Here is a 19,607-nt window from a genome sequence, read left to right on the forward strand (position 1 = left end):
AGGGGGGGTCGGGGGTTATGGGGTCGGGGCTTATGGGGAGACGGTGGGTACATGGGGTCGGGGGTTATGGGGAGACAGTGTGTAGGGGGGGTCGGGGGTTATGGGGTCAGGGGTTATGAGAAGACAATGTGTAGATGGGGTCAGGGGTTATGGGGAGACAGTGTGTAGGGGGGGTCGGGGGTTATGGGGAGACAGTGTGTAGGTGGGGTTAGGGGTTATGGGGTCGGGGGTTATGGGGAGACAGTGTGTAGCTGGGGTCGGGGTTTATGGGGAGACAGTGTGTAGATGGGGTCGGGTGTTATGGGGAGACAGTGTGTAGATGGGGTCGGGGGTTATGGGGAGACAGTGTGTAGGGGGGGTCGGGGGTTATGGGGTCGGGGCTTATGGGGAGACGGTGGGTCCATGGGGTCGGGGGTTATGGGGAGACAGTGTGTAGATGGGGTCGGGGGTTATGGGGTCGGGGGTTATGGGGAGACAGTGTGTAGATGGGGTCGGGGGCTATGGGGAGACAGTATGTAGATGGGGTCGGGGGTTATGTGGAGACAGTGTGTAGGTGGGGTCGGGGGTTATGGGGTCGGGGGTTATGGAGAGACAGTGTGTAGATGGGGTCGGGGGTTATGGGGAGACAGTGTGTAGATGGGGTCGGGGGTTATGGGGAGACAGTGTGTAGCTGGGGTCGGGGTTTATGGGGAGACAGTGTGTAGATGGGGTCGGGTGTTATGGGGAGACAGTGTGTAGATGGGGTCGGGGGTTATGGGGAGACAGTGTGTAGGTGGGGTCGGGGGTTATGGGGTCGGGGGTTATGGGGAGACAGTGTGTAGGTGGCGTCGAGGGTTATGGGGTCGGGGGTTATGGGGAGACAGTGTGTAGATGGGGTCGGGGGTTATGGGGTCGGGGGTTATGGGGAGACAGTGTGTAGATGGGGTCGGGGGTTATGGGGAGACAGTGTGTAGATGGGGTCGGGGGCTATGGGGAGACAGTATGTAGATGGGGTCGGGGGTTATGTGGAGACAGTGTGTAGGTGGGGTCGGGGGTTATGGGGTCGGGGGTTATGGGGAGACAGTGTGTAGATGGGGTCGGGGGTTATGGGGAGACAGTGTGTAGATGGGGTCGGGGGCTATGGGGAGACAGTGTGTAGGTGGGGTTGGGGATAATGGGGAGACAGAGTGTAGGTGGGGTCGGGGGTTATGGGGTCGGGGGCTTTGGGGAGACAGTGTGTAGCTGAGGTCGAGGATTATGGGGTCGGGGGTTATGGGGAGACAGTGTGTAGGTGGGGTCGGGGGTTTTGGGGGGACAGTGTGTAGATGGGGTCGGGGGTTATGGGGGAGACAGTGTGTAGCTGGGGTCGAGGGTTATGGGGTCGGGGGTTATGGGGAGACAGTGTGTAGATGGGGTCGGGGTTTATGGGGAGACAGTGTGTAGCTGGGGTCGGGGTTTATGGGGAGACAGTGTGTAGATGGGGTCGGGGTTTATGGGGAGACAGTGTGTAGCTGGGGTCGGGGTTTATGGGGTCGGGGGTTATGGGGAGACAGTGTGTAGGTGGGGTCGGGGTTTATGGGGAGACAGTGTGTAGCTGAGGTCGAGGATTATGGGGTCGGGGGTTATGGGGAGACAGTGTGTAGGTGGGGTCGGGGGTTTTGGGGAGACAGTGTGTAGATGGGGTCGGGGGTTATGGGGGAGACAGTGTGTAGCTGGGGTCGAGGGTTATGGGGTCGGGGGTTATGGGGAGACAGTGTGTAGATGGGGTCGGGGTTTATGGGGAGACAGTGTGTAGCTGGGGTCGGGGTTTATGGGGAGACAGTGTGTAGACGGGGTCGGGGTTTATGGGGAGACAGTGTGTAGCTGGGGTCGGGGTTTATGGGGAGACAGTGTGTAGCTGGGGTCGGGGGCTATGGGGAGACAGTGTGTAGGTGGGGTTGGGGGTTATGGGGTCGGGGTTTATGGGGAGACAGTGTGTAGATGGGGTTGGGGGTTATGGGGAGACAGTGTGTAGATGGGGTCGGGGCTTATGGGGAGACAGTGTGTAGATGGGGTTGGGGATTATGGGGAGACAGAGTGTAGATGAGGTGGATTTTTGAACAAGCTGTCAGTTTATTGTATTTCCTCGCTGGTTACAGAGAGCTGAGAGGTTGGACAATTAAACATGGTTTCTCACAACCCCCCACTCCCTCCCCTTCATGTAAGAAACTGCAGCCGAGATCTAAATTCTGACAAATTCAGAACATATTTGCCAAGGAATTTTATACTTGGCTGGGAATCATGTAAACATTGTTAAAAATAACCAAGGTTATTAATCCTTGTCCCAGAACCTATTTATTCATTCATTCACAGAGCAACAACATTTCAACAAAATCAGCGGAAAACAGGAAGTACAACGTCTATTTATACAGAATGATTAGACCTTCAGACCCTCGGTAACCTTCAACACTGACAGGCTAACAGCTAGCAATGGTCACCAACATCCTCAGAGAGACAGTCTGTTGCAAACAGCCACAGGGAAAAGGACTGGCTTTGTTCCCATGGGATTTCATACAGTGGGGGTGAACGGGAAGGGGTTTGGGTCCATTGGGATTATGTACAGTGGGAGTGAACGGGAAGGGGTTTGGGTCCATTGGGATAGTGTACAGTGGGAGTGAAAGGGAAGGGGTTTGGGTCCATTGGGATTGTGTACAGTGGGGGTGAACGGGAAGGGGTTTGGGTCCATTGGGATTGTGTACAGTGGGAGTGAACGGGAAGGGGTTTGGGTCCATTGGGATAGTGTACAGTGGGAGTGAACGGGAAGGGGTTTGGGTCCATTGGGATAGTGTACAGTGGGAGTGAACGGGAAGGGGTTTGGGTCCATTGGGATAGTGTACAGTGGGAGTGAACGGGAAGGGGTTTGGGTCCATTGGGATTGTGTACAGTGGGAGTGAACGGGAAGGGGGTTGGGTCCATTGGGATTGTGTACAGTGGGAGTGAACGGGAAGGGGTTTGGGTCCATTGGGATTGTGTACAGTGGGAGTGAACGGGAAGGGGTTTGGCATTGTGTACAGTGGGAGTGAACAGGAAGGGATTTGAGTCCATTGGGATTGTGTACAGTGGGAGTGAATGGGAAGGGGTTTGGGTCCATTGGGATTGTGTACAGTAGGAGTGAATGGGAAGGGGTTTGGGTCCATTGGGATTGTGTACAGTGGGAGTGAATGGGAAGGGGTTTGGGTGCATTGGGATTGTGTACAGTAGGAGTGAACGGGAAGGGGTTTGGGTCCATTGGGATTGTGCACAGTAGGAGTGAATGGGAAGGGGTTTGGGTGCATTGGGATTGTGTACAGTAGGAGTGAACGGGAAGGGGTTTGGGTCCATTGGGATTGTGCACAGTAGGAGTGAAGGGAAGGGGTTTGGGTCCATTGGGATTGTGTACAGTGGGAGTGAACGGGAAGGAGTTTGGGTCCATTGAGATTGTGTATAGTGGGAGTGAACGGGAAGGGGTTTGGGTCCATTGGGATTGTGTACAGTGGGAGTGAACGGGAAGGAGTTTGGGTCCATTGAGATTGTGTACAGTGGGAGTGAACGGGAAGGGGTTTGGGTCCATTGGGATAGTGTACAGTGGGAGTGAACGGGAAGGGGTTTGGGTCCATTGGGATTGTGTACAGTGGGAGTGAACAGGAAGGGTTTTGGGTCCATTGGGATTGTGTACAGTGGGAGTGAACAGGAAGGGGTTTGGGTCCGTTGGGATAGTGTACAGTGGGAGTGAACGGGAAGGGGTTTGGGTCCATTGGGATTGTGTACAGTGGGAGTGAATGGGAAGGGGTTTGGGTCCATTGGGATTGTGTACAGTGGGAGTGAATGGGAAGGGGGTTGGGTCCATTGGGATTGTGCACAGTGGGAGTGAACAGGAAGGGGTTTGGGTCCATTGGGATAATGTACAGTGGGAGTCAACGGGAAGGGGTTTGGGTGCATTGGGATTGTGTACAGTGGGAGTGAACGGGAAGGGGTTTGGGTCCATTGGGATTGTGTACAGTGGGAGTGAATGGGAAGGGGTTTGGGTCCATTGGGATTGTGCACAGTGGGAGTGAACGGGAAGGGGTTTGGGTCCATTGGGATAATGTACAGTGGGAGTGAACGGGAAGGGGTTTGGGTCCATTGGGATTGTGTACAGTGGGAGTGAATGGGAAGGGGTTTGGGTCCATTGGGATTGTGCACAGTGGGAGTGAACAGGAAGGGGTTTGGGTCCATTGGGATAATGTACAGTGGGAGTGAACGGGAAGGGGTTTGGGTGCATTGGGATTGTGCACAGTGGGAGTGAACGGGATGGGGTTTGGGTCCATTGGGATTGTGCACAGTGGGAGTGAAGAGGAAGGGGTTTGGGTCCCTAGGGATAGTGTACAGTGGGAGTGAACGGGAAGGGGCATGGTCCATATATGAAGTTAAAGCACAGAAATAGGGAGTTTGCAAGTTCTTCCCGAGTCTGTGTGGGTTTTTGCCAGGTGCTCCGGTTTCCTCTCACTGCCCAATGACGTGCTGGTTTAGGTGGTCTGGCTACAGTAAATTGTCCCCTAGTGTGTGTGTGTCTGTGCGTGAGTGTGAGAGCCTGTGCCCTGTGATGGACTGGCGTCCCGTCATGGGTGCACCCTGCCCAACACCCATTGCCTGCCCGGACAGGCTCTGACTCCCCGCCACCCTGAATTGGATGAAGTGGTTCTGGAAAAGTGAGTGAGCAAGCACAGAAAGAGGCCTTTCAGCCCAACCAGTTTGTGTTAGCCCTTACCGTCCCCAGCAGCAAACAGTTTCAATCAGTTACCCTCTTCCTGTATCTCTTTAACCCCTTTACTTCATGCTCCTATCCAATCCAATCTTCAAATGCTGTCTCAGCCACTAACCCTGGAACTGACTCATGCAGCCTCACTACTGTGTGAGAACAAGATCTTGTCTGGTTGAAATCTCTTGTATTTAATCTTTTATCTTGGCTCCTTGCTAGATCTCAACTCTTGAAAACAGTCTATAAATCAATCCTTTTGGGAGGTGAGCAGAGGGGGATGGGTAGGGGACGGGAGAGATGATTTGGGGGGATGGGAGAGAGGGAGGAGAGCTGATGATAACAGATAGGTTCATGTTAGCTCGAATGTCAAGGTTGAGTTTCAAGCTCCACCCAAGATTGGAGGAATTATTCACCTAATTCACATCGCCACCTCCCCACCACCCAATTCCAGTATAACTCCCCACACGGCCGTTAGATAGCTTAAAGAACTTGCATACTTCCCTGAGCCTCACAGCATTGCCTGAAAACAAAACAGCCTAAACTACTGGAAACTATTTCAACATTGCCAGGAATTTTAATAGAACTGTTTAAAATAAACATGACGGTCCTGATGCATCTGACAAAGCCAAACCTAACCGCAAAATACAAGTGATAACTGAAAAGAAATAGAACAGTAGGATGAGGCAGTTGAGTGCGAGTGATTTGGGGGAAAGGGACAGAATGCGAGGGATGGGGGAGGAGGTCAGAGTGCGAGGGATGGGGGAGGAGGTCAGAGTGTGGGGGTTGGGGGTTAGAAGGTCAGAGTGCGAGAGGGATGGGGAGGAGGTCAGAGTGCGAGGGATGGGGGAGGAGGTCAGAGTGCGAGGGGTGGGGGAGGAGGTCAGAGTGTGAGGGATGGGGGGAGGAGGTCAGAGTGCGAGGGATGGGGAAGGAGGTCAGAGTGCGAGGGATGGGGAGGAGGTCAGAGTGCGAGGGATGGGGGAGGAGGTCAGAGTGTGAGGGATGGGGGAGGAGGTCAGAGTGCGAGGGATGGGGGAGGAGGTCAGAGTGTGAGGGATGGGGGAAGAGGTCAGAGTGTGAGGGATGGGGGAAGAGGTCAGAGTGTGAGGGATGGGGAGGAGGTCAGAGTGCGAGGGATGGGGGAGGAGGTCAGAGTGTGAGGGATGGGGGAGGAGGTCAGAGTGCGAGGGATGGGGGAGGAGGTCAGAGTGCGAGGGATGGGGGAGGAGGTCAGAGTGTGAGGGATGGGGGAAGAGGTCAGAGTGTGAGGGATGGGGAGGAGGTCAGAGTGCGAGGGATAGGGAGGAGGTCAGAGTGCGAGGGATGGGGGAGGAGGTCAGAGTGCGAGGGATGGGGAGGAGGTCAGAGTGTGAGGGATGGGGGGAGGAGGTCAGAGTGTGAGGGAAGGGGAAGGAGGTCACAGTGCGAGGGAGGTGGGGAGAAGGTCAGAGTGCGAGGGAGGTGGGGGAGAGGGTCAGAGTGTGGGGGTTGGGGGAGAGGGACAGAGTGCGAGGGATGGAGGAGGAGGTCAGAGTGCGAGGGAGGTGGGGGAGAGGGTCAGAGTGTGGGGGTTGGGGGAGAGGGACAGAGTGCGAGGGATGGAGGAGGAGGTCAGAGTGCGAGGGAGGTGGGGGAGAGGGTCAGAGTGTGGGGGTTGGGGGAGAGGGACAGAGTGCGAGGGATGGAGGAGGAGGTCAGAGTGCGAGGGAGGTGGGGGAGAGGGTCAGAGTGTGGGGGTTGGGGGAGAGGGACAGAGTGCGAGGGATGGAGGAGGAGGTCAGAGTGCGAGGGAGGTGGGGGAGAGGGTCAGAGTGTGGGGGTTGGGGGTGAGAAAGTCAGAGTGCGAGGGGGATGGGTAAGAGGGTCAGATTGCAGGGAATGGGGGTGAGAAGGTCAGAGTGCGAGAGGGATGGGGGAGAGGGTCAGAGTGCGGGGGTTGGATGTGAGAAGGTCAGAGTGCGAGAGGGATGGGTAAGAGGGTCAGAGTTTTATTTTATTCATTTACAGGATGTGGGCATCATTGGCTGGGCCAGCATTTATTGCCCATCCCTAGTTGCCCTTGAGAAGGTGGTGGTGAGCTGCCTTCTTGAACCGCTGCAGTCCATGTGGTGTAGGTACAGCCACAGTGCTGTTAAGAAGGGAGTTCCAGGATTTTGACCCAGCGACAGTGAAGGAACGGCCGATATATTTCCAAGTCAGGATGGTGAGTGACTTGGAGGGGAATTTCCAGGTGGTGGTGTTCCCATCTATCTGCTGCCCTTGTCCTAGATGGTAGTGGTCATGGGTTTGGAAGGTGCTGTCAAAGGAGCCTTGGTGAATTCCTGCAGTGCATCTTGTAGATGGTCCACACACTGCTGCTACTGTGCGTTGGTGGTGGAGGGAGTGAATGTTTGTGGATGTGGTGCCAATCAAGCGGGGCTGCTTTGTCCTGGACGGTGTTCAGCTTCTTGAGTATTGTGGGAGCTGCACTCACCCAGGCAAGTGGAGAGTATTCCATCACACTCCTGACTTATGCCCGGTAGATGGTGGACAGGCTTTGGGGAGTCAGGTGGTGAGTTACTCGTCACACGATTCCTAGCCTCTGACCTGCTCTTGTAACCACAGTATTTATGTGGCTAGTCTGAGTGATAAGGGGAGAAGGTCAGAGTGCGAGGGATATGGGGAGGTCAGAGTGCGAGGGATATGGGGAGAAGGTCAGAGTGCGAGGGATATGGGGAGAAGGTCAGAGTGTGAGGGATATGGGGAGAAGGTCAGAGTGCGAGAGATATGGGCAGAAGGTCAGAGTGCGAGGGATATGGGGAGAAGGTCAGAGTGCGAGGGATATGGGGAGAAGGTCAGAGTGCGAGGGATATGGGGAGAAGGTCAGAGTGCGAGGGATATGGGGAGAAGGTCAGAGTGCGAGGGATATGGGGAGAAGGTCAGAGTGCGAGGGATATGGGGAGAAGGTCAGAGTGCGAGGGATATGGGGAGAAGGTCAGAGTGCGAGGGATATACAAACATTCGAAGTAGGGAGGAGTAGGCCATTCGGCCCCTCAAGCCTGCTCCGCCATTCAATAAGATCATGTCTGATCTGATTGTGGTCTGAACTCTACATTCCACCTACGCCCAATAACCTTTGACTCCCTTGTTACTCAAGAATCTATCTACCTCTGCCCTAAAAATATTCATTGACTGTGCTCCCAACTCTCTCCAGAGAAGCGAGTTCCAAAGATTTGCAACCCTCTGAGAGAAAAAGCTTCTTCTCACCTCCATCTTCACTGGGAGACCCCTTATTTTGAAACTGTGTCCCCGAGTGCTCGTCTCCTCCACAAGGGGAAACATCATCTCTGCATCCACCCTGTCAAATCCCCTCAGGATCTTCTATGTTTCAATCAGATCACCTCTCAATCTTCTAAACTCCAATGGATACAAGCCCAGCTTGTCCAACCTTTCCTCATAAGATAACCCCTGCATCCCAGGTATCAGGTGAGTGAACCTTCTCTGAACTGCTTCTAATGTGTTTATATCCTTTCTTGGATAAGGAGACCAAAACTGTGCACAGTACTCCAGATGTGACCTCACCAATGCCTGGTACAACTTTGGCCAAACATCCCGACACTTACATTCCATTCATCCTGCAATAAATGACAGCATTCCATTCGCCTTCCTAATCACTTTCTGGACCTGCACGCTAACCTTTTGTCATTCATGTACCAGGACACCCAGGTCCCTCAGAGTTCTGCAATCTCTCTCCATTTCAATAATATGCTGCTTTTCTATTCTTCCTGCCAAAGTAGGACAATTTCACGTTTCCCCACATTATACTCCATCCGCCAAGTATTTGCCCTTAACCTGTCTATGTCCCTTTGCAGACTACTTATGTCCTCTTCACAACTAACTTTCCCACCTACCTTTGTGTCATCAGCAAATTTAGCAAACAGACATTCGATCCCATTATCCAAGTCATTGATATAAATTGTAAACAGCTGAGGCCCCAGCACTGATCCCTGTGGCACTCCACTTGTCACATCTTGCCATCCCTACTCTCTACTTCCTGTTAGCTAACCAATCCTCTATCCATGCTAATATGTTACCCCCGACACCATGAGCTGTCATTTTGCACAGTAAGGTTTGATGTGGCACCTTGTGAAATGCCTTCTGGAGGTTCATGTGCAGCACATCCACAGGTTCTCCTTTATCCACATTGTTTGTTACTTCCTCAAAGAACCCCAATAAATTAGTAGGGACCTGGTGGTTCAGTGGTATTGTCACTAGACTAGTATTCCAGAGACCCTGGGAGCCCAGGTTCCACCTCGGCAGGTGGTGAAATTTGAATTAAATAAATATCTGGAATTTAAAAAGTCTAATGATGACCATGAAACCATTTCCAATTGCTGTAAAAACCCATCTGGTTCGCTAATGTCCTTTAGGGAGGGAAATCTGCCATCCTTACCTGGTCTGGGCTACGTGTGACTCCAGACCCACAGCAATCTGGTTGACTCTTAAATGCCCTCTGAACAAGGGCAATTAGGGATGGGCAATAAATGCTGCCTTAGCCAGCGATGTCCACATCCCATGAACAAATTAAAAAAAAGTCAAACATGATTTCCTGAGGTGGTCAAGGGCGACAGTTATGGGGGAACGGGGCAAGGGATACGAGGGAGAAAGTGGGTGAGGGGTATGGGGGAGAAGGTCAGGGTGTGAGGGGTTTGTGGGAGAAGGTCAGAGTGTGACGGATATCGGGACGAAGGTCAGAGTGCGAGGGAGATGGGGAGAAGGTCACAGGGCGAGGGATATGGGGGAGATAGTCAGAGGGTGAGGGATATGGGGGTGAAGCTGACCAGCTGAGTTTGGTGAGAGGGGAGTTCAGTGAAGGGAAGGAGGAGTTTTCGTTTCCTCTTTTTATCTAGAAATTGGTTCTTGCTCTACCACAGGGAAAGGAGCTAGCTGTTTGGGGAGTATTTGGTAAGTGGGTAAGTTCCATTCTGTCCCTAATACACAAATTGGTGGTAAAATTAATCAAATATATAAGATAGCAACATAAATAAGTGATGAATATAATTAATTATTTAAAACGCATGAAGGATGGCAGGACAGGTGATGTGTCAAGGCTGCAGCATGTGGGAGCCCCTGGATAACATTCTGATCCAGGGTAAACACATCTGCAGTAAGTGTTTGCGGCTTGAGGACCCTCAGCTCAGAGTCATTGAGCTGGAGGCTGAGCTGCAGACACTGCGACACATCAGGGAGGGGGAAAGTTACCTGGACGCTTTATACCAGGGGCAGTCACACCACTGAGGATTGGGTTTTCTGATTTGGTCAGTGGCCAGGGACAGGAGGGTCTGACTGTGAGTGAGGCAGGTAAGGGGACCCTGAGGGGAGGAGTGCAGCAGTGTGAGACTCTGCAATTGTCCAACAGGTTTGAGGTTCTCTCAGCTTGTTTGGATGAGAGTGGGGGCTGCAGGGTGGATGAGCAAACTGACCATGGCATCGCGGTACAGGAATCCATCCAAGTGGGGAAACAAGAAGGAATGTAGTTTAGTGGGGGACAGTATAGTAAGGGGGAGTTGACACTGTTCTCTGTAGCAAAGGGCGAGAGTCCAGAAGGCTGTGCTGCCTGCCCAGTGCCAGGGTTCGGGACATCTGCTCAATGCTGGCGAGGAACTTGCAGTGGGAGGGGGAGGATCCAGTGGCCCTGGTCTATGTAGGTACCAAAGACATAGGCAGGATGAAGAAGGAGGCTCTGCATAGTCAGTATGTTGAGCTAGGTGCCAAATTAAGAAGCAGAATCTCAAAGGTAATAATTTCTGGGTTATCACCTGAGCCACTGGCATAGGACAAATAAGATTAGAGAGATGAATGCGTGGCTCAAAGATTGGTGTGGGAGAAGTGGGTTCCAGTTTGTGGAGCACCAGTACTGGGGAAAGTGGGATCTGTACCGTTGGGACAGTCTACACCTGAACCGTGCTGGGGCTGGGGTCCTCGCGAGCTGCCTAACTAGGGAGGTAGAGAGGGTTTTAAACTGAATACTGGGGGCAAAGGATCAAATTTGGGAAGATGTGATAAACCAAAGAGTAGAGACAAGGCAAGAGAGACGGGTATTAATATGGGAAATGATAAACAGACTGTGACAGCAAGGGACAGAGAGTACAGACCTAAGAGTAAAGCAGCAGATAAGGCTGGACACTACAAAAATAATAAAAGGACAAAACTAAAGGCTCTGTATCTAAATGCACTTAGCATCCAAAACAAAACAGATGAACTGATAACGCAAATAGAAAATAAGTACGATCTGATAGTCATTATGGAGACATGGCTACAGGATGACATAGATCGTGACCTGAATGTTGAAGGGTACGTCACATTTAGGAAGGAGCTGAATATTGAAGGGTACGTCACATTTAGGAAGGAGCTGAATATTGAAGGGTACGTCACATTTAGGAAGGAGCTGAATATTGAAGGGTACGTCACATTTAGGAAGAAGCTGAATGTTGAAGGGTACGTGACATTTAGGAAGGACCTGAATATTGAAGGGTACGTCACATTTAGAAACTAGGAAAAGGTGGAGGGTTGCTCTGTTAATTAATGTGTTAGCACATTAGAGAGGGATGACCTAAGTTCAGGAAACCAGGATGTAGAAGCGATTTGGGTTGAGATGAGGAATGATAAAGGCACAAAGTCACTTGTGGGAATGGTGTACAGGCCCTCGAATTGTAACTACACAGTAGAACAGAGTATAAAAGAAGAGATAATGGGAGCTTGTCAGAAAGGTACGGTAATAATCATGGGGGATTTTAATCTACAGGCGGACCAGAAAAATCAGATGGGCAAAGGGAGCGTAGATGAGTTCATAGAATGTTTTTGGGATAGTTTCTTAGAACAGCATGTTCTGGAGCCAACATGAAACCTCGGGTGGGATGAGGTTTCATGAAGGTTTTTAAACTTTAATAAAAAATTTTAGTGAAATTCATAGACATGTCCCAGCTCATGTGACACTGTCACATGAGGAGACACGACTTAAAATTTATTACTTTTTTTGTAAAAAGTTATTTAAACTTTTCAAAATCAAAGGAATCTCCCTGAGGCAGCTCTGTGTCTCAGGGAGATTTCTGCGTTCTTTCATATGCATACGCGAAAGACCTGACTCAGCCTCTTCACCCCCAACCACACAGGGCACAGCAAAGAATGACAAAAAGATTAACAAGGAGGGAAAAATTAGAGTATGAGAGAAAGCTAGCGAGTAATATAAAGATGGATAGTAAGAGTTGCTATAGATATTTTAATAAGAAAAGGGTTAACAAAGTGAGCGTTGGTTCTATAGAGAGTGGGTCTGGGGAATTGATAATAGAAAGTAGGGAGGTGGTGGATGAATTGAACAGGTATTTTGCTTCGGTCTTCACTATAGAGGAGACAAGGTACATCTCGGAAATAGGTACAGGCCAGTTAGCCTAACATCTGTCATAGGGAAAATGTTAGAAGCTGTTATTAAAGACGTTATAACAGGCACTTAGAAAAATTCAAGGTAATCAGGCAGAGTCAACATGGTTTTGTGAAAGGGAAATCATGTTTAACTAATTTATTTGAGTTCTTTGAAAGAGTCACATGTGTTGTGGATAAAGGGGAACCGGTGGATGTACTGTACTTAGATTTCCAGAAGGCATTTGATAAAGTGACACATCAAAGGTTATTGCAGAAAATAAAAGCTCATGGTGTAGGGGTAACTTATTGGCATGGATAGAGGATTAGCTAGGTAACAGGAAACAGAGAGTTGGCATGAATGGGTCTTTTTCTGGTTGACAGGATGTGACGAATGGTGTGCTACAGGGATCAGTGCTGGGGCCTCAACTTTTAACAATTTATATAAATGACTTGGATGAAGGGACTGAGGGAATGGTGGCTAAATTTGCTGACAACACAAAGATGGGTAGGAAAGTAAATTGTGAAGAGGATGTAAGGAGGCTACAAAGTGATATCGATAGGTTAAGTGAGTGGGCAAAGACCTGGCAAATGGAGTATAATGTGGGCAAATGTGAAATTGTTCATTTTGGCAAGAAGAGTAAAAAAGGAACTTATCTAAATGGTGAGAGATTGCAGAGCCCTGAGATTCATAGCGATATGGGTGTCCTAGTGAATGAATCACAAAAGGTTAGTTTGCAGGTACAACAGGTAATTTGGAAAGCTAATAGAATGTTATCATTTAATCTGAGGGGAATTGATTACAAAAGTAGAGAGGTTATGCGTCAGTTACACAGGGCACTGGTGAGACCACATCTGGAGTATTGTGTACTGTACTGGTCTCCTTATTTAAAGAAAGATGTAAATGCGTTAGCAGTTCAGAGAAGGTTTACCAGATTAATACCAGGATTGGGCGGGTTGTCTTATGAGGAAAGGCTGGACAGGTTAGGCTTATATCCACTGGAGTTTAGAAGAGTAAGAGGTGACTTAATTGAAGCATATAAGATCCTGAGGGGTCTTGACAGGGTGAATGTGGAGAGGATGTTTCCTCTTGTGGGAGAATCTAGAACTAGGGGTCACTGTTTAAAAATAAGGGGTCGCTCATTTAAGTCAGAGATGAGGAGAAATTTTTTCTCTCAAAGGGTCGTGAGTCTTTGGAACTCTCTTCTTGAAAAGGCGGTGGAAGTAGAGTTTTTGAATATTTTTAAGGCAGAGCTGGATAGATTCCTGATTAACAAGGGGGTGAAAGGTTATCGGGGGGAGGCAGGAATGTGGGGTTGAGGTTACATTCAGATCAGCCCCGATCTTACTGAATGGCAGAGCAGGCTCGAGGAGCTGAACGGCCTCCTCCTGCTCCTAATTCATATGTTCGTGAAGGTCAGAGTGCAAGGGGTATAGGGGAGAAGGTCAGAGTATGAGGGACATGTGGACGGTGCCTGGGGTTTTGGAGTGGGCGGGGGAGGTGGGGTGGGGTTGGGGGTGGAGGGGGGGAATATTGTTGTGGCTGCTGTGCAGACCGGACAGGTTGCACCTCAAGCAGGTTGGGATCAATGTTCACGTGGGACGATTTACTAGTGCCGTTCAGGTGGGTTGAAACTAACTGGGCAGCGGGTGGGAGCCAGGGTGCAGCACTGGAAAGAAGAAACAAGATGCAGGAAGAATTGGGAGACAGATGGCACTAGAGGAGATAGATGAAGAGGGAATGTAATAAGGTCTAAATTAGGCTTACATTGCATGTAAACACAAAACATGGAAAATAAGGTTGGTGAACTGCAGATGTAGATAACCACAAGGGAATATGATGTCATGGCAATAGCAGAGAGCTGGCTGGAGAAAGGTCAGGACTGATACTGAGGGAATAGGGAAGAAATTCCATTCCTCCTTAGAAACAGGGATGGTGCCAGAGGGCTGGAGAATTGCACACATTATACCCTTCATCTAACAAGGGTGTAAGGATAAAGCCAGCAACTACAGGCCAGTCAGTTTAACCTCAGTGATGGGGAAACTTCTGGAAACAATAATCTGAGACAAAATTAAGGAAGGCCAGCATGGATTTGTTAAGGGAAACTTGCTGGAGTTTTTGATGAGGTAAAGAGAGGGTTGATGAAGGTAATGCTGTTGATGTGGTGTACATGGACTTCCAAAAGGTATCTAATGAAGTGACACACAACAGGCTTGTAAGCAAAGTGAGAGTCCATGGAATAAAAGGGATAGTGTCAGTATGGATAGAAAGTTCTGAGTGTGACAGGAAACAGAGGGTTGTGATGAATGGCTGTTTTCGGACTGGAGGAGGACTTCCCCAGGGATTGGTGTTAGGGCCCCTGCTTTTCCTGATATATATTCATGACCTAGACTTGGGTGTACAGGACACAAGTTCAAAATTTGCGGATGACACAAAACTTTGGAGCGATGTGAACAGTGAGGAAGATAGTGATAGACTTCAAGGGGACACAGACAGTTTGGGGGAATGGACGGGCAAGTGGCAGATAAAGGTTAACGCTGAGAAATGTGAAGATATTCATTTCGGTAGGAAGAATGTAGAGAGACAATGTAAAATAAAGGGTACAATTCTAAAGAAACAGAGGGCCCTGGTGCAAACTGGCAGAAGAGGCTGAGAGAGCGGTTAATAAAGCATACAGAGTCCTGGGATTTATCAATAGCAGCATAGAGCACAAAGCAGAGTTATGATAAACCTTTATAAATCACTAGTTCAGCGTCAACTAGAGTACTGTGATCTGTTCTTGATGTCACACTTTAGGAAGGATGTGAAAGCTTGAGAGAGTGTGCAGGAAAGATTCATGAGAATGGTTCCAGGGATGAGGGACTTCAGTTATGTAGATAGATTGGGGAAGTTGGGACTGTTCTCCTTGGAGGAGAGAGAGTTGAGAGCAGAATTGATCGAGGTATTCAAAATCATGAGGGGTCTGGACGGAGTAGATAGGGAGAAACTGATCCCATTGGTGGAAGGATTAAGAACCAGAGAGAACAGATTTCAAGTGATTGACAAAAGAAGCAATGGAGACATGAAGGAACACAATTTCTCCCTAGTGAATGGTTAGGAGTGTGTGGAGGATGCAGATTTAATCGAGACTTTCCTATGGGAATTGGATAATTATCTGAAGAGAAAGATTTTGCAGGGCTATGGAGAAAAGTCAGGAGAGTGGGGCTAGGTGTGTTGCTCTTGCAGAGAGCCAGCATGTACAAGACAGGCCGAATGGCCTCCTTCTGTGCTCTAACCATTCTATAATTCTAAGTCAGTATATACCATATGAATATGAGCATCACCCTCATCAGCCATCACTGTTACCTCAACAAAAACTCAAGAAAGCTAGTTTAACAAATCCATGCTGGCTTTCCTTAATTAACCCACTCTCGTCAAGTGACTGTTAATGTTATCCTGGCTCCTCATTTCCAAAGCCTTCCCCAATGACAAGGTTAAACAAGTGGGACACAGCAATCTGTTCTGGGCTCACGCTGTGTTAAAAGGATGCTAGATTTGGGGATTTGGTGCAGTGAGAATTCTCTGCTCTCTACTTCACAAGCTGAAATTTTATTGCACATTTAGAATTTGACTTTGAGCTTTAAAAAGTATAAAAGAAACTGCAATTTAGCTAAGCTGCCTACTTTACAGTTCAGTGAACAGTCAATCAGCTAAAAGTGGTTTTCTGAATAGATGATCATTACTGTGAGAATAAGCAGAGTTAGATATTGCAAACTGAGTGAGAGTCACTAACTTTGTTCAAGTAGAAAATAAGTAAATAAGGAAGCGGTGCCTGGCAGGATGGAGGTGCTGAGGAGAAGGGTTGAGAAACACACCTGTGAGATCTGTGCCCTCGGGGAACATCAGAAGCTGCAGAGGATGCTTGATATCACACAGGTAGTCCAACATGTCTCTGAGGTACTCCTGGTCCTCTTCCCAATTCCTCCGGACAAAGATAAACGCTGCCATCTGCATTGCCCAGCCTGAAAGGGAAACAAAGCAGAGTGAGCAGAGGGAGAGGGGGGACTGGCAAAGGGAGAACAACTGGGGACTGTGCAGAGAGAGGCCGAGAGAGCGAGACAGCGAGAGAGCGAGAGCGAGAGAGCGAGAGCGAGAGACAGCGAGAGAGAGAGCGAGAGACAGCGAGAGAGAGAGCGAGAGACAGCGAGAGAGAGAGCGACAGACAGCGAGAGAGAGAGCGACAGACAGCGAGAGAGAGAGCGACAGACAGCGAGAGAGAGAGCGACAGACAGCGAGAGAGAGAGCGACAGACAGCGAGAGAGAGAGCGACAGACAGCGAGAGAGAGCGACAGACAGCGAGAGAGAGCGACAGACAGCGAGAGAGAGAGCGACAGACAGCGAGAGAGAGCGACAGACAGCGAGAGAGAGAGCGACAGACAGCGAGAGAGAGAGCGACAGACAGCGAGAGAGAGAGAGCGACAGACAGCGAGAGAGCGACAGACAGCGAGAGAGCGACAGACAGCGAGAGAGCGACAGACAGCGAGAGAGCGACAGACAGCGAGAGAGCGACAGACAGCGAGAGAGCGACAGACAGCGAGAGCGAGAGAGAGAGACAGCGAGAGAGAGAGAGACAGCGAGAGAGAGAGAGACAGCGAGAGAGAGTGAGAGACAGCGAGAGAGAGAGAGAGACAGCGAGAGAGAGAGAGAGACAGCGAGAGAGAGAGAGACAGCGAAAGAGAGAGAGACAGCGAAAGAGAGAGAGACAGCGAAAGAGAGAGAGACAGCGAGAGAGAGAGACAGCGAGAGAGAGAGACAGCGAGAGAGAGAGACAGCGAGAGAATGAGAGCGAGACAGCGAGAGCGAGAGCGAGCGACAGTGAGAGGGCGATGGAGCGAGGGAGCGAGGGCGAGGGAGTGAGGGCGAGGATGAGGGAGAGAGGGCGAGGGAGAGAGGAAGAGGGGGAGAGGGTGAGAGGGTGAGGGTGAGAGGGTGAGGGAGAGCGCGAGCGAGAGAGCGCGCAAGGGAGCGAGAGAGAGACCGAGCGAGAGAGAGAGGGAGCGAGAGAGAGAGAGACAGCGAGAGAGAGAGAGACAGCGAGAGAGAGAGAGACAGCGAGAGGGAGAGAGACAGCGAGAGGGAGAGAGACAGCGAGAGGGAGAGAGACAGCGAGAGGGAGAGAGACAGCGAGAGGGAGAGAGACAGCGAGAGGGAGAGAGACAGCGAGAGGGAGAGAGACAGCGAGAGGGAGTGACAGTCAGCGAGAGAGAGAGCGACAGTCAGCGAGAGAGAGCGACAGTCAGCGAGAGAGAGCGACAGTCAGCGAGAGAGAGCGACAGTCAGCGAGAGAGAGCGACAGTCAGCGAGAGAGAGAGCGACAGTCAGCGAGAGAGAGAGCGACAGTCAGCGAGAGAGAGAGCGACAGACAGCGAGAGAGAGAGCGACAGACAGCGAGAGAGAGAGCGACAGACAGCGAGAGAGAGAGCGACAGACAGCGAGAGAGCGACAGACAGCGAGAGAGAGAGCGACAGACAGCGAGAGAGAGAGCGACAGACAGCGAGAGAGAGAGCGACAGACAGCGAGAGAGAGAGCGACAGACAGCGAGAGAGAGAGCGACAGACAGCGAGAGAGAGAGCGACAGACAGCGAGAGAGAGCGACAGTCAGCGAGAGAGAGAGCGACAGACAGCGAGAGAGAGAGAGCGACAGACAGCGAGAGAGAGACAGCGAGAGAGAGACAGCGAGAGATAGACAGCGAGAGATAGACAGCGAGAGAGAGACAGCGAGAGAGAGACAGCGAGAGCGAGACAGCGAGAGCGAGATAGAGAGACAGCAAGAGAGAGAGAGACAGCGAGAGAGAGAGAGACAGCGAGAGGGAGAGAGACAGCGAGAGGGAGAGAGACAGCGAGAGGGAGAGAGACAGCGAGTGGGAGAGAGACAGTGAGAGGGAGAGAGAGACAGCGAGAGGGAGAGAGACAGCGAGAGGGAGAGAGACAGCGAGAGGGAGAGAGACAGCGAGAGGGAGAGAGACAGAGAGAGAGAGACAGAGAGAGAGACAGCGAGAGGGAGAGAGACAGCGAGAGGGAGAGAGACAGCGAGAGGGAGAGAGACAGCGAGAGAGAGAGAGACAGCGAGAGAGAGAGAGACAGGGAGACATGGGGAGAGAGAGAGACAGCAAGAGAGTGAGAGACAGGGAGACATGGGGAGAGAGAGAGACAGCGAGAGAGAGAGACAGGGAGACATGGGGGGAGAGAGAGAGACAGCGAGAGAGAGAGAGACAGGGAGACATGGGGAGAGAGAGAGACAGCGAGAGAGAGAGAGACAGGGAGACATGGGGAGAGAGAGAGACAGGGAGAGAGAGAGAGACAGCGAGAGAGAGAGAGACAGGGAGAGAGAGAGAGAGACAGCGAGAGAGAGACAGGGAGAGAGAGAGACAGCGAGAGAGAGAGAGACAGGGAGAGAGAGAGAGACAGCGAGAGAGAGACAGGGAGAGAGAGAGAGACGGAGAGAGAGAGAGACAGCGAGAGAGAAAGACAGGGAGACATGGGGAGAGAGAGAGAGACAGGGAGACATGGGGAGAGAGAGAGACAGGGAGACATGGGGAGAGAGACAGACAGGAAGCCTCTCTTGGTGATGAACATTGAAGTCCGCCACCCAGAGTACATTTTGCTCCCTTGCCACACTCGGTGCTTCCAAGTGATGTTCAACATGTTCATCAGCTGAGGGAGGGCGGTACGTGGTTATCAGCAGGAGGTTTCCTTGTCCATGTTTGACCTGATGCCATGAGACTTCATGGGGTCCAGAGTCAATGTTGAGGACTCCCAGGACAACTCCCTCCCGACTGTATACCACTGTGTCACCACCTCTGCTGGGCCTGTCCTGCCGGTGGGACAGGACATACCCAGGGATGGTGATGGTGGTGTCTGGGACATTATCTGTAAGGTGTGATTCCGTGAGGATGACTATGTCAGGCTGTTGCTTGACTAGTCTGTGAGACAGCTCCCCAATTTTGGCACTAGCCCCCAGGTGTTAGTAAGGAGGAGTTTCATTCCTTTCTTGTGACTTTGTAGTGGTTTGATACAACTGAGTGGCTTACTAGGCCATTTCAGAGAGAACCACATTGCTGAAGTCACACGTAGCCCATTTCAGATAAGACCATAAGACATAGGAGCAGAAATTAGGCCATTCGGCCCATCGAGTCTGCTCCGCCATTCAATCATGGCTGATAAGTTTCTCAACCCCATTCTCCCGCCTTCTCCCTGTAACCTTTGATCCCCTTACCAATCAAGAACCTATCTATCTCGGTCTTAAATACACTCAATGACCTGGCCTCCACAACCTTCTGTGGCAATGAATTCCATAGATTCACCACTCTCTGGCTAAAGAAGTTTCTCCTCATCTCTGTTCTAAAAGGTCTTCCCTTTACTCTGAGGCTGTGCCCTCGGGTCCTAGTCTCTCCTACTAATGGAAACATCTTCCCCACGTCCACTCTGTCCAGGCCT

The 19,607-nt window shown here is 50.8% G+C and overlaps 1 protein-coding gene across 2 annotated transcripts in view; it reads right to left on the reverse strand.

The window, feature by feature from the left end:
- Positions 1-19,607, reverse strand: part of lclat1 (lysocardiolipin acyltransferase 1) — a 69,740-nt gene that overhangs the window by 21,306 nt on the left and 28,827 nt on the right. For both annotated transcript variants that reach the window (XM_078535267.1, XM_078535266.1), the window contains exon 4: positions 15,986-16,132. In XM_078535267.1, the coding sequence (XP_078391393.1) occupies positions 15,986-16,132 (147 nt within the window). The remainder of the gene's footprint in view (positions 1-15,985; positions 16,133-19,607) is intronic.

Source organism: Cetorhinus maximus, unplaced genomic scaffold (genome assembly GCF_964194155.1).
Source record: "Cetorhinus maximus unplaced genomic scaffold, sCetMax3.hap1.1 HAP1_SCAFFOLD_361, whole genome shotgun sequence".
Taxonomy (NCBI): domain Eukaryota; kingdom Metazoa; phylum Chordata; class Chondrichthyes; order Lamniformes; family Cetorhinidae; genus Cetorhinus; species Cetorhinus maximus.